This window comes from Pangasianodon hypophthalmus, chromosome 4 (genome assembly GCF_027358585.1).
Source record: "Pangasianodon hypophthalmus isolate fPanHyp1 chromosome 4, fPanHyp1.pri, whole genome shotgun sequence".
In the NCBI taxonomy this organism is placed as follows: Eukaryota; Metazoa; Chordata; class Actinopteri; order Siluriformes; family Pangasiidae; genus Pangasianodon; species Pangasianodon hypophthalmus.
The window spans coordinates 31201062-31221428 of NC_069713.1; the positions used below are offsets into that span (position 1 = coordinate 31201062).

The 20367-nt window shown below is 44.3% G+C and overlaps 1 protein-coding gene across 2 annotated transcripts in view; it reads left to right on the forward strand.

Annotated features, from left to right (window-relative positions):
• The window catches only part of zgc:110158 (uncharacterized protein LOC553590 homolog), a 59069-nt gene that overhangs the window by 14506 nt on the left and 24196 nt on the right, over positions 1 to 20367 (forward strand). For both annotated transcript variants that reach the window (XM_053233196.1, XM_053233195.1), the window contains exon 4: positions 377 to 461. In XM_053233196.1, the coding sequence (XP_053089171.1) occupies positions 377 to 461 (85 nt within the window). The remainder of the gene's footprint in view (positions 1 to 376; positions 462 to 20367) is intronic.

Consider the following 20367-nt stretch of genomic DNA (forward strand, 5'->3'; position numbering starts at 1 on the left):
TTCATCTCAATATGTATTTATTTATTTATTTTTAACTTGAAAAATGTGGTTTTACTTTCTGTCCTGATAAATACATTGTTTTGAGGTCCCGAACGTGAAATAAAATCAATCGGTGTGTGTTTTATTTGGCTAAAGTCAGACGCGTCTATGTTTATTAGGGAAAATATGGCGGCAAAAATCTCATCTAAAAATGGACAAAAAAAAAATAAATCAAAAATTAAATAGGTTTGAAACAACGTGGTCATGTGTGTCATCGTATAATCCGAAGCTGCTCCTCGTCTGTTTTAGTCGTAGTCGCTAAAAAGCCGTAAATATCTGTTTCGCTTGTGAAGATTCTTGTACTTGTGATGTTGACGATGTTTCCATGTCGTTGCAGCGTGTTCTGGGATCTGTACTGCGCCGCCCCGGACAGACGCGAGACCTGCGAGCATTCCAGCGAGGCCAAGGCCTTCCATGACTACGTAAGTGCCAGTCTGCTAACGCTGCTTCTGCTTCAGTGGGCGGAGCTAGACCTCAGGGTCTCAGGGACGCCGTTGTGACGTTACGGCGTTATGATTACGATTACGAAGGGTTAGGAGTAGTGAAGGAAGGCTGGTGTGAGTGATACGAGCTCGCGGACTTTCTGGAGAGATCAGCGTAGTTTTAATGTTTTGGGGGTTTTTTTCGTGATAGAAAACGCTGCGGTCGTTATTTGCTATTTCTGTGAAGTCAGTTATTCTGACCGTTATTCTTAAGTCAGTCCATCGCCACGCTCTATCGCCACCTCCTGGGCTGATGTGCTCATGGCAACGTTTTCAAAAACTCCCGTATGTACGCGTGAACGGGATCTCGGATAATTATTAATCAACAGTCGTCTACTTACGAAGAATCGCTTACACGCTGTGGATGTTTGCCGTTTTTCAGTTGTCCTTGTGAAGGTTAGCGCTTTTCCTGACTAAAGAGACTTCGTCTAGATGAACTTCTGATAAACAAACGCAGGATCTACGCAAATACGCAGAATCGAGCGAATGTGCAGCGAGCGATAGCGATGTTGTTTGGTCGGTTGGTTGGTGTGCGGGTCACACACTCCATCTGCGCCGCTTTCTCTGACTTTCAGCACGAGCTTGTGTGAGTAGAAGGTGGAGCGTAAACTTAAGCAAAACCACCAGCAAATCTGCTTAACGACGTATAAACAGCGTCATTTATTCAGGCTTTTCCCAACTTAGTAACTTCTCATAACCAGACGTCTTGGTTGATTGATTACATTCGGGTTAAATAGGTATTTATTTATTTATTTTTTGTCGAGTTATTTGTTTATTTTACACTCATTGCTTGAACTGTTGCATCAGCGGCCCTCGTTTAAAGCTAAGTGTGCTGCATGACGGACGCAAGGAACGAAGAGAAATTATCCTTCTGTGATTGCGACTTGAAACGGTTTCATTCTCTAATCATCAGGGCCAGACACTGGTAATGAGCTGAACATTTATTTGGTGAATGCTGGTCAAATATGATTAATATAGACTGCACTTTCATCACCAGAGGTTCTGATTTTTCCCAAAGCGTCGACTTGAATGCTCTAATCACAGCAGAGAGGAGTTTGTGTGTGTGTGTGTGTGTGTGTGTGTGTGTGTGTGTGTGTGTCTGTGTGTGTGGGATTTTTTTTGTTTTTTCCCCCTAGTGAAAGTCTCGGAGGATTTTTCCTTTATCTCTTTAAAGCGTCTGTTTTCCCGCGTGTATTTGGAGAGCCACCGCGCTTGGCGTGCGCGTCTCAGCAAGGTCCACTCGCGTGTCCTTGAGTCGGGTGATTTATGATGTGTTTAGCCCTCTGCCTCCTTTTTTTTTTTTTTTTTTTTTTGCAGGCCAGTTGCTCCACACAGGTGTGTACGTGTGTGTGTGTGTGTGTGTGTGTGTGTGTGTGTGTGGGGTTCATCCTGGCCGTCGCCGTCTCCCACTCTTTCCTCCCAGCCTTCTGGGGAGATAATGGACTACAGTGCTCTAATCTCCTAATCCCGGGAGCGGTTGAGGGGCTAAGCCGAGGGGATTTGGTGGGATTGGAGGACTGGCCGAACGCCAGAGGTGCCTGGTTTCTCCGCGTCCCCTCCATAATGAGCATTGATCGGACATTGCACCGTCCAGCGCCATTTATCACAGCTGTCCCGGAGTCGCCGCTCGATCTATGAGGGGTCGCCTCTCTCATCTCGCTGTTCCGTCACGGCTCACACGCTGGCCGAGGCCTCGTTTTGGCTCGCCGTTCCCAAGACGCCCGCGCTCATAAATCCTAACGGGGCCTCTTAGAAGAACAAAAGATTCAGTAGCGAGTGTTTTGGTGGGCTGTTTTGTTCAGATTAAAGCCGCACTTCTTTAGGGGGTTTGGCCTGGCGTGGCTCCACCGCGTGTGCGCGAATGTGCTTTCGTACCGTTTCCTTCAGCTCTGAGATGGAGAGGTCTGTCAGCGGAGCTGTTTGCAGTGTGTCCATGTCTCCATCTGGCTCTGTTGTCTTCCTGTCTCTCTCTCTCTCTCTCTCTCTCTCTCTTTCTCTCTCACCTTCCAAACATGCTTTCCTTTCCTTTCCTTTCCGTCTCTTTATCTCTCTCTACTTCCTCATTACTTCCTTATAGTTGTGACCAGGAGGTAAACATGCAGTTGTCAAAATCTCTTCCAGGCTCATTTACGCTCGAAGAGCTCCGCTTAGGCGGATATCATCCGGACAGAATTTAAAAAAAAACGAGTAGATATGCGTCACGAGGAGCGTATAGCGTCAACTCGGCTGTGACGCAGAATTATCTTACACGTGGAAAGCAGGAACTTGGGAAAACAAGCTACGTGATCATGAAAAAAAGGATAGTTGCAGATCAGCTAAACTGAGAAGAGAAGAACGGAAAGAAAAAAAAAAGTGCACGTTGCAGACGAAGTATAGCTTCTTACGACACACGAGTTTCACGCAGTTTAAAATGTTTTATATTATATATATTATCTGAAAAAATTATGTTCACCGATATCTTGACAAATGGTTATTATTTGCCAGGAAGCGTTACGGTAACTATAGCTGGGTTGTGGGTTTGTTCTTCTTTGTTACTTCGAAGCCTTCGCGTGTCGCATGCAGTGTCGATTATTGTTGACTCACTTTGTGCGTCGAATATTTTGCCTGAAAAAATTTGCAACACGACCGAAAGTGGAGTGTGGAGTTCACTTTGGTTCTTGCGAGTGTATGCAAAGGCAGGGATACCGGAATAAAACACACGAGTGCGTGCCGTTATAGGAAAATAATCAACACCAAGGTGAAGCAAAGTGTGTGTTAACGCTAGAAGTTTGTTTTCAGATAACCTCCAATGAGCACTCTGTATGTTTTATCCATTTACAGTTGATGCTGAGAGTACGGTCAAAGGACAAAAAAAAAAACGCAGCTTGTAACTGTTCAACTTGAGAACAGATTAATTTGCGATTTGAAGACTTTACCATGGTGGAAAACTTTGAGTTTCTGTAACTCTGACTTGTTACAAAGTGCTGACACTGGAGACTCCTTCCAAAAATGTCACTCTTCTTACAGAAAACGTCACGCCAACGATTATACGCGAAGTGACTTTTGCTATAGAAACGATAACGTATTTTTTACATGAGCACGTGAACATATACCTGTGATTTATTGACAATATATCAGAGCCGTGACCTTCTGACCAATCAGAATCAAGAATTAAACAGCCTGTCGTATGAATAAAAAAAAATAAAATTCCGTCCCAGCTCCCAGGTCGCACCGATCATCCCGGTAGTGCTGTGGCCAGGTTTAATTCCCTGTGCGGCCCACTGCTTGTCTTGATACCAGTGTAAATATTTTGGTTATGGTGTGGAGTAGAAAGTGCGCAGCGATGTTTATTCAGTCAGTCGAGTAATCAGCCAGCGTGACGTCAATAACACCATCGCCCAAACCGATGGCTGTGATAAGGCGGCCCGAGCGTGGACCAAGAGCTCGACTGCGCCGGATTTTCACCCTTTTGCTTCTCTCGCTTTCTCACGCATACAACATTGCTCTCTCTCTCTCTCTCTCTCTCTCTCTCTCTGAGGAAGATTGATTGGGTAATCTCGCTCTTTCTCCATGATGCATGCTCACTCGCTTGCGTGCTCTGGGGAAACAGTGAAGTGCGGCCAGCATGATAATATCCCGGGAGGAGGAGACGGAAGATGGAGATGGTGGTGATCATCAATCAAGTTCCTCTAATTCTACCACTTTTTGGTATTATAATAATAATAATAATAATAATACTGACAATAACGATGCCGAATTAAATATTTTTAAAGCGTGTACGTTTCCCGTATTTCCCGCATGTTAATCTGTCAAAAGAAAATGACCAACTCTTCAAGAAACGAAAACAAAAGGGTGCATTTTGATGGAACTCTCCGGCAATCGCGGGGTTAAAATGCTGTTTGCTTCTCCGGGGCTTTCTGAGCATGCTCACTGCAGGCGTATGGTTAATATTTGATCCAGTGGATGAGCCTGTGCTGGGTGTGTGTGTGTGCTGATACGCTAAAGAGAAAGCAAGAATATTTCTGTCCTTTCCGTAGCTCCTGTGTCTCATGCAAAGCACCGTCTTCCATTCCTTTTTTTTTTTTTTTTTTGTACGTGGAAGAGAGCAGTTACTTTCGTACGGTAGTTTTGTTTTGTTTTTCAACGCTTGCCATTTATTCGATCCAGATGGTTACCTCGTAGATATCCAGTTAAAAGCCTAAAACTCGTCTTCATGCACAATTTGTTTTAATCAGCAGAGTTTGCGAAACAAGTTAGTTCCCGTTATCACTTACGTTACAGCAGCTATAAACAGTCGCTTTCTTCGCTAGCATTTTTCTGAAGGTTATTAAGACAAATAAATGCAGCTTGTCATGTGACTGAGAAACGTCAGCTAAAGAAGACTTTCCTGTGGTGGAAAACCTACTTACCGTAACTTCTCCTCATAGAAAACATCACCGCATAAACGATTACGGTTTTTAAATAATTTTTAAAGTCGTTTGCGTAGAAAAACGGCGGTTGCTGTAGTACAAGAGGTTAGAAACTATCTAATCTCGTAACTAATCGAGACTCCGTAACACCCCTACAGATCGTCTGTGCAGTCGTACCCCGTGACATCAATCCCTGATCGATGATAGTATCGCTCCTAGCTATCGACTGTCGCGATACGGCCACAAATACACAACGTTGCGTTACATTCTTAGAAATAAAGATACTAGATTGTACTTTTCCTTGTTGCTGGAGTGGAACGAACAAATCCGAACATATATCTATAATTCAAGGTACATAACTGGACCGCTAACGCTCCTTCTTAGGTCAAAGCTACATAATGATGGTGGTACTGTTCCAGTGGTTTAGTACTTTGGTACCTTCGTATTTCTGCGTGTACATGATGCATCATCACAGCGAAAAAAGGAAAGAAAAAAAAAAATACCGGAAAACGTAGCCACTTGTTGTTGGCGTAATCATTTAGTCAGGTTTTTGGATTAATGATCTGCTAACGGAGTCAGTAACGCTTGGAAAACTTGAAGTCAGGACTGTAAATAAACCTAACGAGTTACTAGCTGATGCTGAGATCCGTATAAAAGTGAAAGTGTCTTAAGCCAACCAGGATCACACTGGTGACGATACGCGAAGCCTTGAGAACGGTAACGTATCGTGTTCGTGCGTCTCTGGATGATGTGTTTTCGTTAAACGAAACCGAATTCCACAGGACCTTCTCGAGGTCAGATATTACAAAGAGAAGCACAAGATTGTTGCATCTTCGTTTCTGTCTTCCGTCTGTGGTGACTGCTTTGCTCTGTCTTTCTGAAACTCCCTCTCTCTCTCTCTCTCTCTCTCTCTCTCTCTCTCTCGCTCGTTGTGTGTTGGCAGGCAGCGTTGGCACTAGACCCTTGGCTCTGCCTGTGTCTGGTGCTGTTCTAGCATCTTGGCCAATACCAACTGAAGGGGGGAGTTGAGGAGGAGGAGGAGGAGATGGAGGGGGTGCGAGTACATCAGTCTCAAGTACCAGCTGCCCATCCAAACTCCCAAAAACAAAAAAAAACAAACAAAAAAAAAGAGCCTCCCTTTGATAGATTGTGTGTTTGTGTTTGTGTGCGAGTGTGCACGCTCTTGTTTGCTTGCTTGCGTGTCTACACACAAACACACGCACTCTCACATATGCGTGTGTTTGGCCACACGGCCCGTGCCAGGCTGCTCGCCGGAGATGAGAGGCAAACACTCTACATCTGTTCGCGCCCCACTCGACGCATTCAGACACACTCGACACACTCATCACGTTCCCGTCCCGAAAAACCAGCGCGCCCCTTGCTATGCAGACGATGCGCCTGCGCCGAGCAGGTACGCCGCGTCCTACCTGGGCCGCCGCGTTTCCCTGAAGTGCCGCGGACGTGAAGGTGATCTCGCTGAATATCATGGAGCTGGCGAGCGAAGGGAAAAAAAAAAAAAAAAAAAAAACGAAAGCGTCAACTGATTTTAAGAGGCGAGATTAGCATAAGTGCGCAGTTGCTATGTGTGTGTGGAATTAATATTTATCACTGCGTCACGCTTTTATTTTCGCTAACGTGTAAAGCATCCTTATCTCGCCAAAAAAAAAAAAAACGTAATTACAAACGTTTTAAAAAAAAATTAAATACAATATTTTACATTTGATTGCGGAGTCACTGATTGTGATTGTAAACGAAGTAATTTTAGAGTTAAATATATGTTTTTAATATCGTCCATTTTTACGCCGGAAAGTGATTACACCCCTAATGGCCTGTAAACATGCAATAAAATAACGAAGTGTAATAATAACGAGGAAGCAAGTGATGCTAGCGGAGAATCTACTTGTTCCTCGCGGCTGAAGATTTTCACGATTTAGCAGTTTGACAGTTATTTTTCTGTGTGTTATTAAAGGGCTAATAATCAGCATCGATCCGTTTGTCCGTGTTGCGCAATCTGAGATGCTTTTCTGCTCGCCACGGTTGTAAAGAGTGGCTATAAGAACGCTGGGGAAAAGATAAAGCTAAAGGTGGAACATTTAAAACATTTCTGTGTAAAATATAGAAATATTAGTGCAATTTAAGTAGTAAATGAATAGGGAAGTTGGTATAAACACACACACACACACAGAGAGCCTACCTGATTGCACGTTATATATTTATATATATCTTTCTATATTTATCTATCTATCTATCTATATATATATATATATACACACACACACACACACACTCCCTGATTACTATTTTTATACTTGTGTCTCCTCATAGCTTCCCTACTGACCACGCTGCCACCTGGTGTGTGTGTGTGTGTGTGTGTGTGATGTGAGATGTGTGTGAGCAACAGAAAAGGAACACCTGGGCCTGTTTCAGTTGAAGCCACAAACTCCGCCTTTTGTCAAATTGCAAATCTTTGTAGTGAAGAAAAAAATAGGAGTCGTGTGTAGAAAAAGTCAACACGTAACACGGCGGAGGTTCAGCAGTTCCGCTTTCTGTCCCGGTTGCCGAAAGGTCGCGAGTTCAAATCCCAAGAGCAGCTCTTAACCGTTTAAGCGCCTGGATTGTTTTGGATAAAAACCCGATCAGTCGATGGAAACATTGATAATCTCTCCGACTCGAGGATGCTAAAACACCACACACAGACACACTGAGAGGGAAAAAAAACAAAACAAACGGCAGACATTTATGCTAACGTGCAGACAGAGCCGTCGTCCCACGCGCCGCAGTGAAAAGCAGGAGGATGAAAACAGGCTTCCTGTAGCATCCGTGGTGAGAGAGGACGGAATTAGCGAATGCACACTGGAGCTGATGCAGCTGAGGAATTTTATTTTTTTTTTATGGAGCGTCTGGTGTATCCTATGTTATTTTATTTTTTTCATGAGCATCATTTATTGCCAGTGGGCGGACCCCTGAGACGCCATGAACCGCCATGAGCCGCCTAGGTCGCGTCCGCTCTGCCCCTGCCTGGGTAGTAGACGGCTCTGAGCAGCACCGCTATGCTAACAAGATTTAACAGGCGATTGTTAGCAGTTAACATAGCTTGCTAAGCTCCCTGCTCATGCAGCTAATCTATAATTATTTGTGTTTTGGGACTGAATTTGGATGGCAGCCGGGGCGGTCTCTGTTTTGACGGTTTGTCCCTGTTTGGGCTTTCAGAAATAATAAGAGAGAGTCAGCTGTGGCTAGTCCGAACGATCATCCACTACGATCATCTGTCCATCCTTTTTCATTCGTGTTTTTGTCTGTGTTCTGTGGAGATTGTTTTTTTTTCTGCATGGGAGCATCATCAGCATCATCAGTAGTCGGCAAGTCGGTCTTCTGCCCTCCCCATTCACATTAGCATCAGATATTTTTGCAGGAATAATCCTAATCATCGTTATCACAGTTTGAAGGATAAGCTGACCAAGCTCTCATCTGTTACGTGTCGTTCCTAACGTTATCCGTAAACAATTTTTCACTTTAAAATGATCCTGTTAATTAATTAATAGTGTGATGTATGTATATATTATTAGTCTCGAATGATGTTTTGTGATAATTTCAGAGTATTTACAGCCCAGAAACATTTCAGCATGACGTATCGTGGTTACAGCAAAGACGTTATTAGTTTCGTTATTAAACGCTTACTGCATGCTTAACTCGACTCGTGAACGTAGCATTAACTGTGTAAAAGCTTCCCAGTGCAGCTTGTCCACTCCTAGCCAGTCTGCTAGCTCAGGGCCGTTCGCCATGCCGCATGAGTCACCATGTATATATAGACAGAACGGTTCTCCTCAGATTGCCAGCAGACATGGTGTCATATTCTGCACAAGCTCTTCTTCAACGTGAGTAGACGATAAATCAGAGACAGCAAATCACCGCGCTGGAAACCTCAATGCCCTCGATGTGAAGATCCTCTTAGAAAAGGAATCATTCCATCGATTCATGATTCATAAAAATGAGTCATTTTCAGTGGAATGGAGCCTTCGGTTACGTCGTACATTTCCGATTGTTTCACAGATCCGTTTCTGGGTTTCCAGAGCAGATTCCATAAAGGTTTCCAACCTGGGTAGCCTGAGTCGTGTAGACGCAATCGAGCAGAAAAAAAAAAAAGAAAGAACGAAAGCATTCACGTTTCAGATTATTCATTTGTTCACACGCAGTTGGTGTTTTGATTAAAATGATTGCCTCCTTCTGGTTTTATTTGATTAAAAAAAGAGACGAAGGATGAAAACCACAAAAGATGGTAAAATTCTCCAACATTAAGATGGTTTAGAAATGATCAAAATGACTGTTTTTGCTATTAGTATTATTGTTATTGTTATTATTAATAAAGGAATTTGACAGCACTGTTGCAATCGAAAATAATCGCTATTTTTTTATAGACACGTGAACAATAAATGATGTAATATTTTTATAATATTTTTTCATTCTTCGTGTGAGTCTCTGCACAGATCGAAGATCAACACAGATGTTTCTTTCGTGACCTTAGGATTTCTGTTTAATGTGTCCAAGCCTTAATAGTCATAAACACACACACACACACACACACATACACACACACACACACACACACACACACGAATATACACAAATGTGTATATTGTAAACTTCGTCCTTTGTTTTTTGTCCTTGTCCCTCCCAGTTTAATGTCCTCTCAAAGTGGGTTTCTTGAAATATTTTTTTTCTTACCCTGTGGACACGGACACACACACACACACACACACACACACACCCACACACACTGACACACACGCACGCATGCACGCGCCCCAGGACGTGTCTGAGTGACTGCATTAAAGTCTCGGATTTACTGGCTGGGTCGAAGAACGATGGAGAAAGGGCAGCGTGTGTGTGTGTGTGTGTGTGTGTGTTAGTGCTTGGATTGTATTTGAGATGCCTGTATGGCTCTACATGGGCGTTGTGTTTCATTAGGCATGTTCTCGTAATCACTTTTGGACGTTTTGTGAAATATTCAGCACGCCGTATTGTTAACACGGACACCTCACCATATTGTGCAACCCTCGTGTTCCATTCTGGAGGAGGCTCCATGGGTAGGCAAAAATGTTTGGCAGCATTTACTCCCCTGAGAGCAAACGAATAAGGAGAGCTGTCTTTAAAGAGAAACTCCACCCTGAAACACAGTAAATAATGTTTAACGCTGAAATAGTTGCCATTCTGGTGCTGGTTTGTTGCCTGGCGCTGCATTCGAGCGATCTCGAACATAAGCCAGGTATTCGCTCTCAGCTCCAGGAAACAAAAGCGCAAGCACGAGAAATCCACGTCGTTTCTCACTCGCACTGAGAAATCCAATGTAAACTCAGTGTCTGAACGTTGGACTTCATTTCCCAGAATGCAACGCCGCTATACCCGACGCAGAGACTCTCGGTCTACGAGATGACGAGCGACGTTAGCATGAAAACTTTAGAAGCAGATGAGAAGGTGAGCGAGCTGGCCAGGCTCGCTATCAGCACGGCATTGTGGGTAACGTAGGAATCCGTTAAAGCGTAATTTCATTATGATCTGACGAATAATCGCTCTTTTGTTTATTTCCTGAACGCCACCAGTCGTGTCTAAACGATGAATTTTTAAACCAGCTTTAGTTTAAACTTCAGTAAATGAGCAAATTTCTAATGAAAGAAAGAGAGATGAAGCGCTAACTCGCTTCCTTCCTCTGTGACCCCGCGCCCGCCCACCTGATGCTAACGTGGCTAACGGCGAACGAAAGCCGTTGCCGTTAGACACCCGAATGCGCTAACTGACCCCTATGAATGCTCACTCATTAGCCACATTAGCGTCTTCAAGGCCTGTCCTTTTTGTTTTTAAAGGCTTTTCACAGCTCTACTCCGCCAGACGTCTTTGTACGTTCTTTGTGGTCTTTAAAGAAGAGAAAAAAGCGTCCAGGCTTTCCGTGATCGATAATCTTTTAAGTAACATCGATCAAAGCCATTTGCTTTTCTAAGATGACTATCGAGCTTGTAACACTGATCAGTGGCGCTGAATGCGAGCCACCCGGCCATGCTATTGACCGCACGCGCAAAACATTTGTCTTCATTGTGCGTTTTAATTATTCATGGCCACGTGACCAGGGACACACACACACACACACACACACACACACACACACACGACACACACCACCAGGTTTTTAGCACTTTGTGGGAACAGAAAAAAGGCAGTTTTGACATTATCACGATGTTCCCATGATGAAAAACGTCTTGTCTATTCATCGATAAAATTCACACTTTTGTTTTGTCCAAAAAAAAAGCGCGGGTGGGGGGGTGGGGGCGTGTGGAAAAGGGGCGGAGCTCAAAACATTCGTAAAACTCTTACTCAGTGGTTAGAAATACGGCGACGGAAAAAGATAAACGTTTGTCATGAAATGGAAACGAATTTTAAATAAATAAATAAATGAGCAGGATTAAAACATTTAGTGAGTTGTATTCAGCAATTCGGTTCTTTTTTTTTTTTTTTTTTTTTCTGAACACAATATTTTTGTAGTGCTACAGCTCTGTCTTTTGCTTTAGCCAGTGCTTTGCGTGTTAATTTAGCATTTCTCAGAAGTAACGAAAACAAATCGACGCTCGCTGAAATTCTGGTCACGTTTGAATCACTTCCTTGCGGTGCGTCGATTCGGAGTCGACTCGCGTTTGAATTAAACTCGACTCACTCTACAGTCTCAGCCTCTATAGCTGTTCAGGTGCGTTGCATTAATCAGCTGCAGTACTAATAGTAATACAAGACGGTGTGTGTTCACCTGCGCTGTGTGTGTGTCACCTGCACGCTGTGTGTGTGTGTGTGTGTGTGTGTGTGTGTGTGTGTTTTCTTGCACGGGGGTGTGTGTGTTCACCTGCATGTTGCTCCACAGTGCCACAGGGTCAGTAGTGACCAGGAGCTCATTAATGAGGTGAGCAGCGAGTCACGTCGTAGAGACCCCAAGGTCCATTACATCGACTTTTGACCTAAGGCTATATTACTGACCAGGTGTATACACACACACACACACACACACACCTAACCACAATGTTCTCTTTTTTTCCCCCCGATTATTATTATTATTATTATTATTATTATTATATATTCTCTCTAACGTTGATGTTCAGTTCCAATACTAATCAAACAATACTGAATAGTGTTGGACGATATGATGATACAGTATCGATATCGCAAACCGATATATTTATATAAATATTTTGATACGTATCCTGTATCGTCGAAACGCGTCATCCCTAAAACCACGTCGATATTAGACTCTTGTTTGAACGTTGCTTCATATTCAAATCCAAGACAGACTATATAGTTGAAAGAAAAAAAAAAAAAAAACACTTCACATGGATGATTTCGTTTCGTAACAATTGGTAGCTAGAAGAGAATAAACCGCTAATTAAACGTTCGCGAAACTTCTATCTTTATGTTCCTGAATGGCAAACATTCCTTTTTGGATTGTTTGGTTTTGAGGTGTTTAACACCAAACAACGTGTCAGTGAACTAGTTTATTAAATATAAACTCAAAAATCGGAGTAACGAAACTTTTTTTTTTTTTTTCTTTCTCGCAACTTCTGATTCAGGGCTTGCGTACGTCAGTTATAACAGTGACAAGTTTTTTTTTTTTAATTATTATTATTAAGTAATATACCTGTCACAGCAAAATACGATTCAGCAGTTTCCACGTTCTCGCTGTACGCCGTGTAGTGAACATATGACAGCGTTTGAACTCTAGACGTGTCATGTAGTTAGACGTTTAAGGCAGCGTTTAAAGGAATTTTACAGTTGTAGCGCGAACAGTTTACAATAACGTCCGACTGCCGTTCCGGTGAAAACGTGAGACGTGAACGTGGTGTTTAGGACAGCGTGTTACACCGTTGCGTGAATATTAAAGCCAGGTGCGCTCGATTAGACTCGGCGCTGAATGAGCGCCTCTTCCAGTGAAGGTTTGGACGGCGCTCGGAAAAGCCTTCCGTCTGTCCGTCTGCGTGGAACTGTTGGCTCAGTCGGCGCGATTAGCTTATTTAAGGCTGAATGGACGAGTTTGTCCGGCTCCTCCCCGCCTCCTGCCACCTTTTCACAAACAGTGGTTGTTTTTTTTTGTTTTTTTTTTTTTTAAGATGTGTGTGTGTGTGTGTGTGTGTGTGTGTGTGTGTTCGTTCCACCTGCCCTCCTGTTTCAATCCGGCTTTTTTTTTTTTTTCCTTCCCCCAGTCTGGAGCACGCGCTTTGTCAACTCATCACCTGCATCAGTTGTGCGGGTCAGTGACCCCGACACAAGTGTAGCTCGCTCACACACACTCACACTCGCTTTCTCTCTCAACACACACACACACACACACACACACACACACACACACACACATACACACACACACGGAGCTGAGGACAAGAGGGTGAAAACCAAGCGGATTACAAAGCCAGTTTAATCTGGCCCAGACGCAGAGGGAATTCTCGCTCCCTCCGTCGCTCCCTCCTTCCTGCGATGGTGTTGGGGAAGGTGACTGCGGAGCAGAGGTCCCGATTGGTCCATACTCAACACACACTCCACACACAGACACACTCAACACACACACACACACACTTTTCCCAAGTCTATGATATATACCATTTTCTCGTAAATAACACGTCTCGGTCTCCCCTTAAGGGCCGTTCGTTTGAGAATTGCAGTTTAAGTAATGAAAGTCTAAATGATGGTCTGCAGTCAGCAGACAAAAGACATCTGTTATTGTTCCCCAGGCCAAACCTTCCTTCTCGCGCTCGCCTACCTTCGCGTGCGTGCGTGCGTGCGAGCGAGAGTCGAACGTGACGTCTCGCCTTTCTCACTCTGACACATTGTTCCCTTAAGCTAGAGTAAAGGAAAGCCCTTTTGACTGGAGCTGGATCTCGGCTCTCGCTAGCTACCGTTAAGACACGGGAGGAAGGAAGATGGTACTGGATACAGGCACACACACACACACTCTCTCTCCCTCTCTCTCTCTCTCTCTCTCTCTCTCTCTCTCACACACACACACACACACACACACACACACACACACAAACACGTGTTAAGAGGTGTCAGAACAAACTACTCGGTGTGTTTGTTTTGTTAGCGAAGGCGTTTGATACTAGCCGGATCAGAGAGCTAGGGAAGAGGAGAAGACGCCGTAGACTTTCTATTCTTTCTCCTAATGTGTGTGTGTGTGTGTGTGTGTGAGTGTGTGTTAGTGTGTTTGTGAGTGTGTGTGTGTGTGTGTGAGTGTGTGTTAGTGTGTTTGTGAGTGTGTGTGTGTGTGTGTGTGTGTGTTTGATCATTTGCTGTCTCATATCCTAGCCATCATTTGCTGCAGCCTCTCTTTTTCTCTCTTATTTTCTCTTTCTCTCTCTTTTTCTCTTTCTCTCTCTCTCTCTCTCGTCTTGATCCGGGATGCCTGGGGGACAGAGTGCAGACAGGACCCGTCTCCATGGCAACAGCTTCTGCAGGCTGCTGACACCCATCCCTTATTGGCAAGGGAGGGGGAAGGAGAGAGAGAGAGAAAGAGAGAGAGAGAGAGAGAGAGAGAGAGAAAGAGAGAGAGAGGCCACACTATTTCTCCTCCCGGGACTCAGTGGCCTGTGCGTTTGCGTGCAGAATTAGCATACAGCGAGAGGGGGGAGGGCTTGGGTTTTGTAATGTGTGTGTGTGTGTGTGTGTGTGTGTGTGAAGGAAAGGAGAGAGAGGTGAGGGACTAGGACTTCCCCAGGGTCCTAAACAATCTCCTTGTTCTAGGTCAGCGCCTTGCCTGAAGTACTGCACCGTCATTGTCTTGTTTTGTTTTTAGCGTCATGTGATCTATAAGCTTGTAGTGAAGTAGTGCCGTCCCTGTGTGTGTGTGTGTGTGTGTGTGTGTGTGTGTGTGTGTGTGGGGTGAACAGAATAGAGCGGGAATTTAATATTTGGTTGTTTTTAACCTGACAGCTTAGCTGTGTTTGATTTGTTGAGGTGTGTTGTAACCATGTTACATAACAAGTGAAGTGAGTGCGCATGGCAGCGTTCTGGGAGTGTGTGTGTGTGTGTGTGTGTAAACATCAGGAGCTCATGCAAACATGTCTACTACCCTAGACAGGCCCCACACCCCAAATCAAATCCAGAAGCTGGGCTGTAAGAGCAGAAAGTGGGGGCAGGGGCGAAATGGTTTTCGGGAGTTGGAAAGTCTTGTAGAGGGGGGAAAAAAAAAAAGCCAAACAAGCAGGGGGTTGAACACACCCGGTTAATACCCGCGTCCCGCTTCCATGAATCCTCTTTCTGGCGAAGAGAGAGAGAGAGAGAGAGGGAGAGGGAAGAGGGGGTGGGGTGAAATTCCATAACATTGGGTTGGGAGTGTGGCAAACGGGGCCCAAGCACAGATACTTCAAGGTGCCTCGTTTATTTATTCACGGAGACGAAGGTGCTGGAGCCCAAAGACGAGCTCGCACCATCGTCATCCACATCCACGCCGCACCTCGGCTCCCCCAGAGCAGCGACTTGCAGCCGTCGGCAGTGAATTATAATTCGACGCTCGTTATTTCCATGTCTGCCAACTGAATATTGGATAATGTGATTCCTAATGAGACACCCTACATGCTTCAGCATTTGTCAAATCACCAAAAGTTCTGCCTCATCAGAACAGACCTCGTGAAGGAGCACGGCTTCCAACAGAAGCATTTAGCTAATTGATTTCGATTCGAACGCGGATCAGGCGCTATTCGAATTACAAACGCCAGCGGAGAAGGAGAAGAAGAAGCTCTCCGGCGTCGGCGTCGGCGGCGTAGATTCTCAGCGAGCGTCCGTTCGTGTGCGCTGCCTACGCGGCTTAGCGCTTAGCTGTGGGACTCAGACAGGCTCGTCACCTGGTTGAGAACGGATTAAGGGATGGTGCGATTATCGCTCGTTCACCTGACCGCTCTGATCTCGCACAGGAGGGTTGTACCAGCTGTTCTCGTGTTCTCTCGTAACTTGAAGCTCAGTTTACTTGCACTATATGGCCTTAGACTTTCTGTAAAAGAATATACACCTTACACATATATTACTTGCTCGATAAACAGGAAGTTAACGTTGCACGGCATTTAATTTGTTATTTTTCAGGCTGATATTTCACTCGGGCCTTTTGTTTTTCAGATCTGAGCGCCTTCACAAAAATTTGCTGTTACAAGAGGTCGAGTGCTGGAATACCGTTTTTTTTTTTTTCTCTCTCTCGAGCGTAAATGTCAGTGCATTTCAAACTAATTCTCTCTTACATTAGTGTGTATATATATGTATAAATATATATATATATATATATATATATATATATATATATATATATATATATATATATGTGTGTACACAGTTATGGATATGTGTAGTTTTGGGATCTTATCTATTTATCGAAGTCTGTTTAAATGGCCAATGGCAGTTTGTTGGAAAACTCCACCCTGAAAGGCATTAAATATGATATTTAAATATTTGTCATGAGCTTAGAGATTGTGGCTCAGCGTGACCATTGATCCCGTGTGTTAACAGGAAGTTTTGGAAGCCGATCTGTTTGAGCGGAGTGTAAAGATGACGAAGTAAGAGCGCCGGACAGACTAAAGGACTAAATCGCCGCTGCATCGTAATCTTTACGCGTGCTTAAATACCACTCCTCCGTGATCACTCCACTATCAGTGGCAGTCAGAGTGAAAATAAAATATAAACCAACATGTCGATCCAACTAAAAACTCCGAAATCCAGAGTACGTCCCATTAACCGCTGAAGATCACGTGTTCGTTCTAAGGAAATGCAGTTTGTTCAGGGTGGATTCTCCCTGTAACGGTCGACGCAAGCTTGTAATTGTAGTAGCTGTTACTCTAGAACGTGTCTTTTAATGTGTGAGCAACTGGTTAAGCCAGATATCGGTAACAAGTTTGGCCGGAAATCGACGAATAAAGTTGGATGCGGAAATGTCGTCTTCTCGTCAGAGACTGTGGAGTCGTGAGGTGTTTATGCAGGTTTATCTCCTTTCTCACTTACACACGTGCACACACACACACACACACACACACGCACACACAGTCTCTCTGTTTGTCTCTGACTGTCAACAGAAATCAACAAAATTCAAAAGGTTTTGAATACGAATGGTGATCCTTTGAGGCATCGTACAGCTCGTTAGTAAAACAAAGAGGGAGACGGTTGGTAAGGAGTGACGGAGAGGACACGCCCCCCCCCCCCCCCCCCCCCCCTTTCAAACACTTGTATATAATTTGTTTATATTTGCACTTGTATAATCTTTGAGTCAGACTTACCAGAAATGCTATTCATTTTTAATTAGCTTCATGGAAGGTCTTACCCTCAAAGGAGATTTGATTAGCTAAATCTGTTGGCCAGAGTAGAGGAACAGGGACTTATCCGCATTGGACCAGCGCTTGGCACAGAATATCTCCAATCCTCAGCTCTGTCCTAGCATCCGCTAGCTGACTCACCTGGACGTATACCTTATTACTGTGATTAAATCAGGCGTTCTCCCCCACTCCATTAGATTAGACACTTCCTGTCTAACACGAGTCGGGTGAAGGTTTGCTTCTCGCTTTGGGCGAGAATCGTAAAAGCAGAAACTCGTACAGTTGGAATTATTGTTGCTGCTTTGCTAGTCTGTTGGTTCTGTTGGTACATTTCCAGTTTCTTGACGAGGTCCTCCTGATCCTGAGTGGTTTCATTACTTGCGAGATGCTGAAAAGGAAATGTTTATAACCTTGAATGTTTCCTTGTTGGTTATTTATTTGCTGGTTGCCTCTCAGTGGTCCTTTTGGTCTGAAATGTTTCCTCTTCCTTCTGTCACAAGTCCCAGATTTGGTGGATGCCCTGCTTTGGATCTCTGGATTTAAGAGATCTGGTCTTACAATAAGTAGGATGGTGAAATATTGCTCTGGTGAGGTATTGCAGAAAAATATTGAGTCCAGATCTTCTCCTAGTTGTCAGCTTTTTAAGCTACACTGGTGTGTAATAAGCTCATGGCTGGTCTCATAGTGTGTGTTCTCCACTTCTTACTCTAGCGCCAGGAAGAGCCTTCCAGGATTGAGGCCCTGAACATGGACAGGTATCGGACACTGTGGCTACACACCAAATCTGTCCGTGTCCTTCTCGGCCTCGTCCCCATCTGTCTCCCCTTTCTCTTTAGCATACCCCCCCCCCTTTCCCCTCCTGGTGCCTAATTAATGGCATTAATTATCTCCAATTAGCAGCGTGGTCTTGGCAGCCGTTCACGTCCCGCGTTCCTTTTGTTTCACGGAGCTCCGTGACACGCTACGCTCCCTGTGGGGCTGTCGCTGGCCTAATGAAAGGCAACCAGGCCGGGCTTTCGCCCTTTCCTCTCTCTCTCTCTCTCTTTTTCTTTCTTGCTCTCTCTTAGTATGAGTGAGTAAAGAAATATGCGTGTGTGTGTGTGTGTGTGTGTGTGAGCCACTGCCACGTCTCAGGCCCGCTTCAGGTGACAGCAAGCGGACACCGGCTGCTCAGCGAGCGCGGCCTGCCAGGCTTGTGTGTACAGACATCAGAACAGTGGCCTGTTTGGGTTGGAACGACTTCAGGGCACTGACTAAGCAGATCTAACTAACTCTCTGGGTAATGCACACTCCCTGCTTTCACCCTAGGCCACTTATCAGATTAACACACAACGTGTCGTACCAGAGCAACACGAATGTACCGAGTTCGTTTTGGAGCCGCTCCACAGACAAACCGAAGCCGTTCCTTAAGAAAAGGTGTCGTATAACGAAAATTCAGAGGCGGCTGATGAATGCTAATACTGACCTTTGATGGCCGTAGATAAGGACGCTGAAAAGAATAAGGCTCGCTCGCATTCTCAAGGTGTAAAATGAGTCCTGAATGCTCCGGCTGTATAAGAACGTGGAGGAACTCCATGCAGCATGTGATCTGCCAGAAATGTAAGCGCCATGCAGGGATCAATCCTGCACGTAGACGCTAACCTTGACCTCGGGCGTTGTATAACCGAGGAACTGATCTAAACCAGGGACGAAAGATTTGTAGCAGGTTTTCTCCTGAAATTTAATTCTTATGCTTGCAGTACATGCCTGGAGGTGAAGGGCATGAACCAGTCAGTCAGCCTTCAAAATATCTAAACGAAGACGTAAGGAACTTTACAGAACATCTTGCATGCTGCTTTTCTTGACATCTGTCTCTCCAGTGTTACACCTGAGTGTCCTCGTCAAACTTGCGCAGGTTTTAGGGCTGCTTGAAACCTACTATCATGAACCATCCTGAGCCTACTATCCCTTGGACCACATCATGTGGATCTCGATGAAGGCCACGTTCAGGTTTGGAGGCGGTCCGATTTCCCCAGCTATGAAGTCTCTGTGATCTGGGAGTGGTCATGAGAACGCTGGAGCTCGACCTCTCATACTGACTGAACAGACAGACGGCCTGATTACGCATGCAGGTCTTCTCAGCTAATCTTTATAGACTCGAGAACTTGAGTGAAAGAGAGACAGGGAATTGGGATGAGGTAGAAATTTTGAAAAAAAATCAATCACTTGGTCGAGGCTGGCAGATTTTCCCATTTAGCCGCCGGTGAGAAGGGTTTCATAAACGCCGTCGCGAGATCATCTGCGTTTCAGTTTACCGAAAGCAGCGGAAGTCTGCGTTCCTGCTGATTCGAGATTTGAATATACGACTGAATATAACACGTGACTCAATCTCCATTTTATCTTTTTTTTTTGAAGGGGATATTTAACAGGATATTTGGTAGATTTTGGGGTTCAACTGTTCGGGAATTACTCACATTTATGGGCGAAATCCTAAAAAAAAAAAAAAACAATACACAACAATATCCGGATCATTTTTATAGTTCTTACGGTAAATCGTTTTAACAGAACTCACGTAGTTTGTACCAACTTGCTTGTTTGGCACGTTTTACACCAAACTCCATAACCACCAAGCTGCCAGAGCTAGCTAACTAACTAGCTAAGCTAGCTTACTGAGCGTCACACACAACCTACATGTGAGTTTTATGCAGAAGCATTGCTTTATTTAACTGGCTGATCAAACGATAAAGTGATTTTTTTTTAGCGCTAAATATGGAGGCGGAGTCAAAAGCTGATGTAATTTGTATTATACTCATTTGTATTGTACATGTAATTCTTTTTCCTCAGTGATGATCGTAAGACTATAAAAATGCAAACTTGTGTACTATTTATTCAGGACAACGAAGAAGCGACACCAGCAACGAATGACTTTCTAGTACGAGTGCGTTGTTAAGGACGCTACTCGATGAGTTTTTGCAAAAATTCAGCGCAAATACGAACTTTTGTGTTTATGCAACACGATGTATATGCGAGTGATTCTGCTTGTTCAGGTGGGCGGGACGATGGAGCTTTGAGTTAAATAAGTTTCTAAAAAAAAAAAAAAAAAGCTTTAACCTTCGTGTCAGTAAGGAAGCGGAGGTGGTGTGGTGAAGTTTGCGGTAATCCCAATCA